This window comes from Arvicanthis niloticus, chromosome 7, assembly GCF_011762505.2.
Source record: "Arvicanthis niloticus isolate mArvNil1 chromosome 7, mArvNil1.pat.X, whole genome shotgun sequence".
Taxonomy (NCBI): Eukaryota; Metazoa; Chordata; class Mammalia; order Rodentia; family Muridae; genus Arvicanthis; species Arvicanthis niloticus.
In genome coordinates, this window is record NC_047664.1 from 90,111,434 (window position 1) to 90,125,241 (window position 13,808).

The window sequence follows — 13,808 nt, forward strand, 5'->3', positions numbered from 1 at the left end:
GAGATTATTTTGGTATATTATATATTTAGTGATCAGCCTTCCTGTAGATTAAGAAAAAAAGAAAGAAAGAAAGAGAAAAGGAAAATTCTTATGCTTGTTTACATTGAAAAGGAAGAAAGAGTTTTTCAAAACAAATGCAGTGGGGTCAATAGTCAAGAAAAGAGATTGATCCCATAACTACAAAAAGCAAAGACTCATGGGTATTTATAGCTGAGTCACCAAGCTAGGGAAATCAATGGATGAGGATGGTTAGATATCAAGGAGAGTCAATTTTCTACTGACCTGACTTGTCAATTTTCTTGATAACAGCAGGCCAGAGACTTTTTAACATCAGGGCATGAGGATGGGAACTGCATCATGGGTATTCAAGGTGTGGGTTGATGTGCCCATGAGCTGAGTTAGCAAACTTCTCTGCCAAAACTGAGCTCAATTAACTGAGGTCCAGGTTGTGTTAACAGAGGGCTCAGACAGGTGTAAATAAGTGTGTGGTAAAGGCTGGTCTTTTCTCAGAAATCGGCTGAATGGTATGACTTCATTTACAGGTATTTGGTGGCCTTGAGAAGAGGTGTGCAGATGCACTCTTCTCCCTACACTGTCCAAACCTTAAGGACTTGATGGGAATTGTCCTGTAGCACAAGGAAACATGAGTGGAGTGACAATAATGTAGGTAGATGAAGTGAGAGGAGTGGTAAGAGTCAGAAGAAACCAGGAGAAGCAGGAATGAAGACTGCATTTAACAAGTAAATAGGATTTCAGACAGAGCCAGAAGACACCATCCCTCTTTAGCATAAGGAAGTTATAAAGGAAGTTGACTTAGGAGAAGAGATAATAAGTTCAATTTAAGACACGTTGAGTGTGAGGCAATGACATAATACACAAGCAACAGTCATGAAGTAACACAAATCCTGGAAGGGGGTGGATCTTCATTGCAGATGATGAGAATACAAGCTTCAACTGCATGTACCAACACCAAAGTTCCTAGACTCATGTCCCTTCACATCATTCAACACTTGCAGCTTCTCCTCAATGGAGTGGCTATTGTGTGCTAAAATTTCCTCTTAATCTTTTTTTTTTTATGTCTTTTCTCTTTTTAAACCCTCTCTATGGCAGGTGAGGAAAGTCCTAGTTACTGAAATTGTTCAGCCAAGGGCAGAGATCATACCTTACTATTTGAATTTAAGTAAGGCCCATTGTGAGAATGTTCCTCTGAGCCTACTCACCACTTTACAGTACCTCCTCATGATAGCCTTCACTTTTTTTTATCACTACCTATAAAAATCCTACTTATGAAGATTCATTCCAAATGAAACTTAGCCATGAAAAGTTGAGTGCCACTTCTCAACCGCCACAGCCCTTTGTGTTGATTGCCATGGCAGTTGTCACTTCCCATGTTACACATGTATGTTCCCTGGCTGGCTTTAGCTATTGAAGATCAGAAAACTTGCACTGTCTACAGATTTGCTTCTACAAACAACGTTCTGTGCAGGCCAGTCATGACTGCAGAAATGCCAGCCCATTCTGAAGAATTACAGGCTAAATATAGAGGGACAAGTAACCCTCACATATACTTCCTGCCAACAACTAGCCATAAGTTCTCATTGAGTGAAAGACCAACAAAACCAAGAGAACTAAAAGTGCCAAGATATGAAGAGCAGAATAAACGTCAAGAGGTGCTTATGACCAGAGGAGAGAGACAGATGCTCTAAAAGGAAGTGTGACATGAGGAAAAAGTGACAGTGGGGCTCTCTCTTCCTTAACTCGAATTTGCTTCAGTGAGTATTTGCAATAAATGAAGATGCCAGGGAGTTTATCTTGCAATGTGCATCTCTCTACCCTTTAAAACTGGAAAAGGGGACTTTTTGGTGAGAGGCTGGAAGTGACTCTCATATAGAGAGTGAAGTAGTATCCATCAGTACAGACCTCAGAGGAGAAGCAGCAGGTGGGATGGCTTAGCTGTTCCCCAGGGTCAGTGGGTGCCAAGGATGCAACTGAGATGGTGGAGGGCTGGATATGGCCTCGCCTACAGTGGGACTCTTCAGAGAGATACTCATTCACCTCTATGCTCTGATATGAGTGAAAACTTTGGATCCTCTAATACTTAGTGTTTTTTTTTTTAATAATAAAAGAAAATGAATTTAAATTTTGATTTCTGGAGTTAAGGGACTTCCTCTGTAATCTCTTCAGAAACTTGTGCCACAGGATGCATCTGGAAAGGCAGGAAGCCCTCTGATGAAGGATTTGAAAATGAGATTAAAGTCCTATCTAATGCATGTTCTTTGGTGACTTGAGTCTTTCTTCTCTCCTCCCTTTCCTCCTTCCCTCCACCTTTCTTTACTTATTTCTTTTTCTTGTGTACTAGGGATTAAATACAAGTCCTCACTCATGTAATTACACTTTCAACCACTCAGCTACACCCTCACCCAGATTTAATCCTTTTGAACATCTATTCATCAGTGTTATTTGAGGTTTATTTACATATGTGTATATATATATATATATATATATATATATATATATATATATATATATATAATCTAGTTAGGCCTGATTTGTTCTGGTAAACATCATGATCAAAGGCACCCTGATTGGGGGGGGGGGGAGTTTATTTGCTTACATGTCACAGGTTACAGTCCATTACTGGGAGAAATCCAGAAATCAAGACAGAAACTTAAGTCAGTAACCCTGCATCAGAAACTTAAGCAGATTCCAGGGAAGAATACTGGTTTTTTGGCTTGCTCTCAACAGCTTATTCAGCTTGCTTTTTAAAAATACAATCCAGGGGTGGTGGTAGCACACGCCTTTAACCCCAGTACTTGGGAGGCAGAGGCAGTTGGATTTCTGAGGCCAGCCTGGTCTACAGAGTGAGTTCCAGGACAGCCAAGGGCTACACAGAGAAACCCTGTCTCGAAAAACCAAAAACAAACAAACAAACAAAATACAATCCAGGACCATTTGCCCAAGGGTGGCACCATCCACACACAGTAAACAGAGCTCTCCTGTATCAATCATTAATGAAGAAAATGTTCCACAAACATGTTCACAGGACAGTCTGATGGAGGCCATGCTCTGGAAAGAGATTTTCTCTTTCCAGATATGTCTAAGTTTATGGCAAGTTGACAAAATCCAACCAACACCAACATAATACCTCATTGAACCTGGAGTGTACCAGTTCAAGAACGACTGGCCTGCATCTACCCCGAAGGATCGCTCTGCTTTTTCGTTCCCAGCACTTAGATTTTAGGTCCGTTCCACCACTGCTAGTTATTGCATGGGTGTAGACGAGCCAAACTCAAGTCCTTACACTTGCACAGCAAGCACTTTACCAACTGAGCCATCTCCTCAGACCCTCCATTTAGTTGTTACAATAAAGATGATCATTGTGTATCAATAGCTCAGTCTTAAGAATAAAGATATTAGGCCAGGTATATTTGACACCTGTAGAACTTGCTTAATATGTGGTTTGATCCCCCCTCTCTCTTTCTCTCTCTCCTCTATTGCTTTTGCTTTCTTGTGCTCTCTCATACAAAGACACACAGAGATAGATAGATGATAGGTAAAGAGATAGATAGATAGATAGATAGATAGATAGATAGCCAACATTTTTCCAGAAATGTCAACAGACTTGTGATAGTATTTTAATCCTTAGTTGACTCTGCATCAAATCATCCACAAGGTGCAAATACAATTCTTTGATTTATAATTCAACTATTATTTTCTAGTGAAAAATAGTGCCCAGAAATTGATGTACTACATAGTAAGTTAAGATCATAAGACTAGAGCTACAGTGTGTAGACATAAGAAAGCCAAGTGGTACATATTCTTTTAGCTTTAAAGTGATGACTCTTGTGGTAAGTGATTGCCCAAGCTGTAATGAGTGCAACAAGCTCATGCTTGTGTAATTTCTAAAGCCAAATTCTTATTTAAATATGGAAAGGGATCCTTTCTGATAAATCTAATTTGCTTGGTGGACATGATTCACATGATAACCAATCTTGAACAAGTTTTCAAGGTTCAGAAAATATAAGCAAATAAAATTCCAGGTAGAAAGGCACACCACTTCAGCAAACTATATTCATAAATATTCAAAGTTATTTGGGGCAGTTAAAATTTACAAGCAACCCCTACAGCTTAAACAAAAAGGCAAAGGCATAATTACATATTTGGGCTTTTATAATCTCATTTTAATCATTACTGGGTCAACAGTCAAAAAACCTTGAGTTTGTATGCAATTAAGACTAGCTGCTCATTAGATTTAGCCAAACTAGAGGCTACCTCAATGAAAAATTTATAATGGCTATTACCACCGTACATGGTTTTAATATTATTAGTATATTGATTCTCTGCAGCCTACCATAAGGATAGATTTAAGCACTGTTGATCCTGGAACTTGACAGTCCATCCGATTTCTTTATAAAGCATTAAATGTCAGAACGACAGAAAGGTTAATGTTATAGCATTAGAAGTAATTTTACTTTACAAATTTCATCATAAATCCAGCTAAGTAACAAAACTAAAAATGAAATGAGAAACATGTTTTTTTTTTTTTTACACAAATTTGGTTCTTCTTTATAACCAAATTAAAAATATTTTTAAAATATTAGTATTTTTTTCCAGAGGTCATAATGAAAGGTAATCAGAGTAGCAGCAGGGACTTTCACAGGTCCTAACAGTTTATCTTGTCTGCATGTCTGCAGGTCTCTTGGCTGTGTTCCTTCCTAGTCTACTAGGAAAGCTAAGGTTCAGTTCGCAGCAGCAGGGACTTTTCTGCATTTGCGTTCGTTCTTGTAGTTTTAAGAACTTTTACATGGATGATTATGCCCACAGGTGACAGGAAACCAGTGTTTCAAGAGGGAACTTGATCACATCTCTAGATAACGTAGGTATCCTAAACAAGTGTGCGAGTGCCCGCAGGCTTCAAGCTGCTGCCAGGAGCACATAGTTTTTGGATTGGTAAGAACGGCCAAATGACGCTTCGTGAAATATAAATGGAAGAAAGACTCGGAGAGTGCAATAAAAACCCTCCACCCTTCCGTCTAGGAGGACCAGGGAAAGAACTTCAGCAGCTGCAGGATATGGCTCTGGGAGTTCTGATAGCAGTCTGCCTCCTGTTCAAAGGTGCGTAATTCCCTTTTTGGTTCTTTTGTCCCACCTTAAAACGTGAAGATTACATTCTCTAGATTCAAAGTTGTTCCTGGCAATAATCAGAATAAGGAATGTGTGGATTAATTATGTCTTTATAGAATCTCTCTCCCCCCTCTCTCTCTCTCTCTCTCTCTCTCTCTCTCTCTCTCTCTCTCTCTCTCTCTCTCAAGCCTGAAGTGTTTGCTTTAGGTAATTGAAGCACACATGATAACAGCTACTGCCCTGCAGTAAGCTGTGCGTGGTGATTCAATGAGTCTGTGAATACATCAACTTTCTCCTGAGAATGAGTGGATTTCAGCATTCCATAATTGTACTCATGTCAGGGGAACAGCTAAAAAAGTAGTCTGGAACTGCCCTTGTCAGGTTCTGGATTTCAATGGATACAATGAGTTAGAACCAGAACAGAAAATGGGAACCCCAGGATAAGAGCCACTTTGGGTCTGTTGTTCATACACAAAGGAAGCTCACCTGTGAAAGATGTTCTCCCTACCACAGCAATGAAGGCAGTGCTGAGCGAAGAAGCACAGGCGACCCCTCCTAGCACAGCGCAGCAGAGCAACTGGACTTTTAACAACACAGAAGGTATCTTCTTCCTGCTCAATTTCAAGCAACTTCTTTAGAACTTTTAACAGAAAACTGCACTGTGATAGAGAACATTTGAAAAATTGTAATTTAATTTTTTTAGATAATCAGCTATTTCAGAGAGATGATGTTAAGCTGAAGTGACAGATAGGTGTGCCTGCTAAGGGTTGCATATTTTTCTTTTAAAGAAGGAAGTGAAGCAGAGGGGTGAGAAAAACTGCCTGTCTTCCTCTACTCTACTAAATGTGAGACCTGCCATGGGTTCTGCTGGGATTCTGCTTGACTCCCAGTGACCCTTTTCTTGGGTGTATCCGAATATGACTTTGACCTTCTGGAGGAGAGAAGTATTTTGATCTGGGGCAGAACGCTTAGCAGCTATAGAAATTACAGCTACAAGAAGCGGCGCTTTTCTTTTCTTCATCTTTGGGAAGGTCTTTTCTTGTGGCTTGTTGTTGTTTTAGCATATGCTGTATTTCCTGATCTCTCCCACCCACTTTGGTTATTATTGGTGGTGGTCATATATTGTCTTTCCACCTCAATGTGCATATCACCAAGACTTCTTGCTGGTGCTGAGCATGGCGTGTGGCACAGCTTTCAAACTTATTTGAACTAGAGATGAATTTGGAAAGACCTATCAAGACCTGAGTGTGAATGGCTAATGACTCTCTCACAGAACTCATAATGGCCCCTGACAGGAAGATTATGGTTTGTGATCAGGACACGAAAACTCTTTATTTTGTTTTCAGGGTCTAGCTAATTAAAAAAAAAAAAATGAAGCCAAATGATTCTTTTCTAAAATTGAAAAGGGGGAATATTAATATCCTCATTTTGCCAGTACTTTTAAACACCTAAAAATGTGCTGCCCATTTGATTTTTGGATGTTAATATGTAAAACAGAGTGTGTAGAAAATTCAAAGATGGGCTGGAGAGATGGCTCAGCCATTAAAGGCTGGGCTCATAACCAAAAATATAAGAACGTTTAAAGACATGGTTTCATCTCAGTGGTTGATGTCATAGACACATTTCTAGCATCTCCACCCTTACCCTTTTTCCTCTCATATTGCTGAACTGTAAATGAAGTCCCTGATTTAAATAACAATAACAATGAAGAAAGGAAGGAGATATTTCTTTCCTTTGCGTTCTTTGTGGAAAATGTTTGCATTTTTCCCTGCTTTGTTGCAATGCTGGGACGGACCCCAGAGCCTTGTGCATGCTGAGCATCTAACACTCTACTGTAGCTTCTCATTTTGCTTTTTAACTTAAAAATATACATCTTATGCATTATAACTGTTTTAATGAACTTATAACTAATTCTCCTCAAAGAGATAATGAGTCTCTCTGGGGTGCCCTTCTTTTGGAAATGGTTTCTTTCAAATTCTCATATTTTCTAGAGAATCCTTCTTTAGATTTGCTTAAGTGAACTTGGTTCATCTTGAATTAAGAGGAATTTAGCATGGTTTGAATGAGAATTTCTCAATGTCTTCAAATAAATTCCTAGAGAAGTAAATGATACATTACATTAAAGATAACACAGTCAGTACATTGAAAGTCAATTTTAAGTTCTGGTGTGTGTTCTCAAAGCAAAGTGATATGGTGTCTTGTTGGTACCCTGGAATATAGAGATTTAGTATTTTTTTTTACATAAAAAGGAATGTTTTTAGGTCTGGTGTGTGTGTGTGTGTGTGTAAAGACACCTAAATAGGATTGCCGTAGCCTCTGCAGGAAGGCACATACAGCACAGCATGAGGAATGACTGATAGTAAGGAGGTGGACTTACACACTCAACACACCATGATGTGCCTGCCACCAACTGTGCTTAAGAAAAGTTGAAGATGGGTGATTCAATTATGAGGTTTTTCCAAAGAGTCTTTCCCATTGCATAAGCACTAAGGATGGTATAAGCAGTGTTCCGTCTGGCATGCCAGCCAGTAGCATCCTGAAACCCAGATGGTTTTCCAGAGTACCTTTCCTGACACACATGTCCTGTGAGGAGGTTTCTGATCACTAACTACACACTGTGGTCATTTTTTGCAATGCTGAAATGAAAGAAAGAGAAAGCTGTTACAGATGGAACCCCATGACTTTGCCACTTCTCCACAACACCTCTTAACCCAGCAGAACTTTTACTTAGTATGTTGTAGTGTTGTCATTAGCTGTGTCTACCTGAGCCCACAACTGGTTCTGGCTTCTCATATCAGATGTAACAGCCCTTCTCTGGTTAATCAACAAAAATGTCCCCTCTCTAGATAGCACTTCCTGGCAGGTCATGGAAGAGTATAAGAGGGGATTCTCATCTCCTCTAAAGAGAGAATAAACATCAATTTTATTATTGAGCAAAGTTACATCCCTAGGTGATGACATATCACTCCCTAGGAATGTACAGGAGAAATGTAAATTGATATGAGGCCTTCTGCTCTAATTAGCATTGGTTACACGGCTGGGAAACATGGTCCAAAACAAATTACCTCCTAAGCTAGAACCAATGCTGCCACCTTTTGACCAACCTGTCTCTATGCTTTATTGTGTAGCTTCTAAAGAATAGGACAATCATTAATCCACCTCCATCCTATAACTAATTAACAATATGGGAGAGACATGAACCCAAACTTTTGGATAGAATCCTCCCCACCAAAACAAAAACAAAAAACAAAAAACACCCAACATTTCAAAGGACAAAGTGTCTAAAATGTTCTTGAAATAAAAGTCTTTTTACATATGTATTGAACATGTATTATCAAAGTAGGCCACACTTAACTGTTAATTAATGTATCTCCTTTTCCTAGTTGACTACATAGAAGAACCCATAGCTCTGAAGTTCTCCCATCCTTGTCTGGAAGACCACAATAGTTACTGCATTAACGGAGCTTGCGCGTTTCACCATGAGCTGAAGAAAGCCATTTGCAGGTAACTGCAAAGAACTTAGAAAGTCTTAGAGATGGGAGAGGGGCTGCATATAGCATAGTTGCAACTGCTCTGTCTTGTTCATTATAAATAGTGCTTGGTGGCCAATACTTTCCTGGTGAAGATTATTTCTCATGCTCTCAGCATTCTTTAGTTACCCAGAGTTCTTCATATAGGGTTGAGAAACCATGAATCCTATTTCACCCCTGGTCCACATTAGCTTGTCTCTTCATGTCCTTGTTCAAGTCATATTTAAGCAGTTATGTTGGGGAGACCTCATGAGTGTTGCTTCTGTCATTTCTAGGAGATACAGGCTCACAGCAAATCCCTTGTCCCTCTTAAGTACATAGGAGTTTTGGGGGATTGGAGAGGAGTGGGGAGAAATGATGTAATTATAATCTTAAAAATAATTTGAAAAGAATAGGATGATGGAATTGCAGAAGCAAGGGAGAATGGTGATTGATCTGAATGTGACTGGCCATTGTATTTGAATATTATGACATCTTTTTTTCTAAACTACTTATCCACATTACTCAACACTGTAGTTCCCAGACTATAGGATGCACAGAACCAGAAACTTGTTTGGAATGCTGACTTGAAGATCTGCAACTATCAAGTCAGTATCTGCATTTCTAATAACATGCAAAGGTGACTCTGAACTTTCATGGGTTTCCAGGATGAGATGACTCCCACAGGAAGAAAATCTATTCAGGAAGATAGTGTCCTGGAGCTACCATGACCCTCCCTCATCCCACACTGATTTGCTCAGTTTCTTGACAAGCAGTCTACCTTTCCTTCCTAGCAATGAGGGAACATGTGCAGCCTTACTGAATTTACTGTGCTAAAGTGCAGACTGTTCCATTAATGGACTGACTCCCATGTGCCTTAGCAAATGTCTCTTCTCTCACTCTTTGAAATGTGCCACCCACTAGTTTTTCTCTCACTGTTGGCTTTACAGTTGCATGCTTGTTTCTCTCTTTCAAGATGCTTTACTGGTTATACAGGAGAACGGTGTGAGCATTTGACCTTAACTTCATATGCTGTGGATTCTTATGAAAAATACATTGCGATTGGGATTGGTGTTGGATTGTTGATCAGTGCTTTTCTTGCTGTCTTCTATTGCTACATAAGAAAAAGGTATGGAAAAGAGAATGCATTAAGTTGGGTGTGTGTGTTCACTTGACAAATATTTATTGAGAACCTACTGTTGATGTGTCTGTCTGAGAAGATTCTTTGCAATATTTTTGGTGCCTTTTCATGAACCCAGACAAGTGCTAAGAAAAAAAGAAAAAAAGAAAGAAAGAGAGAAAGAGAGAAAGAGAGAAAGGAAGAGAGAGAGAGAAAAACCTTACCAATACAATTAGAACAATGCAAATTTGTAGTTTTCTTTTCTTCTTACCTATGTTTGCCTGAGCCAAACTTCTAAGTGTGAAAAATAGCATGCCTTTAAAAGGCAGAGATTAAATATATTTTACTGATAAGTAGACATTTAGCATACAACAAAGTATAATTATTGTTGAGTAAAAAGAAAGGTAAGAAATGAACATTAAATGGATGAAAACATGTGACAAACATTAGCCACTTTCTCATTAGACATCAAGAAGGGTTATCTTCAGCAATATTGTTTACTACTAAAAACCCAATGTTAAGAACTTAATCTACAGACACGTTTACATTAGTTATGTGTATACCATATTATTTCTAGGTTCCTCACACTATTTATTTTCCATTAAATCCACACAACTAAGAAAAAGTCAAATTTAATAAGAGTCACATTAAGAACAAATATATTTCTGCAATAATAGTCATATTTCGGTACTTTCAGTATTTTCATTTAAAAAAATAACTAAAATTCAATGATGCAAAATTAGAAAAGTTTGTTTTGCTTAATAGTTGTCTATCAGAAAGAATCAAATATGTGTTTGATTAGCTTTAGGCTGGTCAAAGAGATGAAGAACAATAATGAGAGAGAAGGAAGAAGGCAAGGAGAAGGAAGTAGGAGGAAGGGGGAGGAGGAGGAAAAATCTCTATACATTCATGAGCTGCGGGTGGAAAAGTCAGGCTCTCTAGAAGATCTGGAAATGGAGATGTTTATGCGTGTGATAGTGGTGGTGGTGTGACACCAAAGACAAAATGTATAGTGAGTTAATGAAAGAAGAAACATAACTGCTAAGTAAAGATGTGGCTTCAGCTCAAGTGCAGTCTCAGCCTGATTCCACAGGGAGAGATGGGATATGAATGCCATCATAAACCCATCTCAAAGATGAGTCCCTCTTGGCTTTAACACTTCATATTAGTCAATTATAAGTCATGATGATCATAGTGGAGTAGGGATCAGAGTCTTACAATCTCTTAGAACCTTAGTGGCAAGGCATTCTGTTAGCCCTGGGTAATTCTCTAGAGCAGGATGCTACTGTGCATGGGTTACTTCCTGCTACTGAGTGATGCAGTCCACCAGTAGATAAATGGTGTCTAGGCAGAGTACCAAGGGCAACTGTTACAGCAGCACACTTGTATGTGTAATCCATAATGATCAACACACAGTACTCTTATGGAAACAAATGTTCTCTTCTGTTTTAGGTGTTTAAATATGAAATCAACCCTATATCATCTGCTCTGGAGGGAGTCCACTGTGAGACCTTCTAAGACATAGTCAGCAAGCCATCTGTCAAAAGCAACAGAGACTCCATGGAGATCTTGGATGATACTAAATGTGACAAGCTGACTTGAAAATAATTCAGTGATTGACCATTGTTCTTAGCTTTGGCCATCTTTGGGTGCCATGGATGCTATGTGAATGGCCTACAGTAATAGAAGCCAAGCTCACTACCCTTCTTTGGGTTTGCTCTTGGTTGTTTGTTGCCACTGCAGGAAGATTTCTTCCATGCTTCTGACCATCTCAGATGTGACTTTTCATTTTAATTGTTGTCTACCACATATCAAGTCAAAGTAATGCCATTTCTAGGTTTTTCAGGTACTCAACATTTTGAGCCACCTGTCTCGATGGACCTAATCACAAACCATCTGTCCTCATGGGATTTCAGGGAATTTAGTATCAACTTTTAGATATCAAGTGAGCTAAAGATGCATTAAACCTAAACCACTAAAAGAAAAGTGGAGTGTCCAAGGCAAGCATAAATCATACCCAGCTGTGACAACAGTTTGCAAACTTCATCTCTATAGTTCAGAAAAAGCAGGTGAATTCCTGAGGACTGAAAGATGCCTGGACAGCAAGTTCAGAGCAGGCAAAGCAGCTGCTCCTATATGGATTATAAAGCCTGTGTTGGTTCATCTGTCCTCTGGGGCCTTTACTCATCATCTCAGCCTTTCATTGGAAGACTGGCAGTTGGGATCCATCACTTGAACTGAAGTCCTAGAATTCACCTAAAGACTAAAAGCCTACAATTGTTCCCCAGATGGAAACTGACAACTAGATATAGGAACAACAGCATGTGGAATGTAACCACTTTGGACAGGTTGATAGCATATTTGCACATTGGTAAAGAAGAAACAACCATAGAAATACTACTTTGGGAATCAGTATATCTCCTTGGAATTGTTTCTGCTATATGATCCAGTTTGGGCACATCTCTTACTTTCTTTGTGCTTTGGTTCCAATCTCTACAAAACCCATGCCATTCTAAAACTGAACTATAATGGAAGAAAAGAAACCCTCCTATATCTGCATGGCAAGTGAGATTATCTTCAACGTTTCCATTCTAAGCCCCATCTCTAACCCCCCAAAACCCTTGGATATTAACCTTGGTATATATTGTAATGTTCACTTTGTAAAAATAATTTATTTTGAAAGGAAATACAAAATGAAATACAAAATGAAAGTAATAACAGCCACTGTCTTTTCTTTCTGGATTCAGTCTAGAGCTATGAGCTCTTTCTCATAAGTAAAACAAGTTGATAGTGAGATCAATTAAAACAAAATCAAACTTAAATATTGTTACAATGGTAGTTAGTCATAAGACCCATGCATATATTGACATAGCTTTTCATCCAATTTTTAAAGAATACAACATTCTGCTTTCCTTCGTAGGGAAGGAATTTCCTTGTCTTTGTGTTTGCTCCAGAAAGAATGTAATGCAGGTGCTTTGCCTGTCAGCACTTTCTGCATGTGCAAGGTTACATCATGCCAAGGGGTGGGAGTGCTGGTTCCACCCCAGTGACTCCAGTAACCACACCTAGAAAGCTACCTATTCCTGAGCATTTCAAAAAGAGGTAGAAAAGCCAATGGAGTATCCAGGAAGAAACACTGGAGGCATACTTTCAACTGACCAAAAACTACCTCTTGAGGAAAGGCAAGAGACACCATAAATGATCACACCACACTTACTGTCTGTAAGTGCTTACATGTTTGAGACACAATAACCCCAAAATTAGAACATCATAGAGTTGACTTCCAGATAGTTAAATCAAAATGTTAACTAAAACAAACAATGCCTTCCCCCCCCACCCAAAAACAGTAACACCCACATTCAATCTCCTTCACTCACACAGTACTATTTATTAACATTATAAAACACACCCAGCGAAACACACAGAAACCTAGACCCAGCATTTATAAAAGTTATTTGTTTATAGGCTAGTGTATAAAATGATCTTATCTTCTTATCTAACAACTGGAATTGCTTTTCAGAAAAGAATCTCTGACACACCTATGAAGCCAAAGGAACATCTGGCATCATTGTGCATATACAAAAACTGAAATACGAATACGTGTATGCAATAAATTCTGAGAAACAGCTCAATAAACCTTTGCTTCAAACTACATTTCAACTATGTAGGTGGACTATCCACTATTTTTCTGGTATTTGCAACAAACCAGACAGTTCAAGAAGTTCACCTTCTGTCATTTCCCCTTTGCCTCTTCCTGGCTGCCTCTCAGTTCTGTGAGAGTACATCCTTTGGTCAGCCACATTCATTATGTATTCTTTAGACTGTAAGGCAATCCTGTAATATTAGCCATGCCAAACTAGTAACTTAAAAAATGATTTACAACAGCTGGTCATGTATCTCAAGTTACTTTTTCTATAATCATGTTTTCATGGGATGAATTATAAATACCATCTTTTAGAATTCCTGCCACCATACAGATCTAATCCTTCAATTTTGACATGTCCATTTTGGTGACGTCAATAAGACTTTCCTTCATTACATGTAATTGAAAAACA

The 13,808-nt window shown here is 38.8% G+C and overlaps 1 protein-coding gene across 1 annotated transcript; it reads left to right on the plus strand.

The window, feature by feature from the left end:
• Positions 1-2,656: 2,656 nt before the first annotated feature.
• Epgn (epithelial mitogen) lies at positions 2,657-11,318 on the plus strand. Its single transcript, XM_034508984.2, is given in 6 exon segments — positions 2,657-5,115; positions 5,638-5,724; positions 8,508-8,628; positions 9,610-9,762; positions 11,206-11,224; positions 11,226-11,318. Coding segments are annotated over 6 exon segments (546 nt in total). The 5' UTR covers positions 2,657-4,985; the 3' UTR covers positions 11,262-11,318.
• Positions 11,319-13,808: the final 2,490 nt, after the last annotated feature.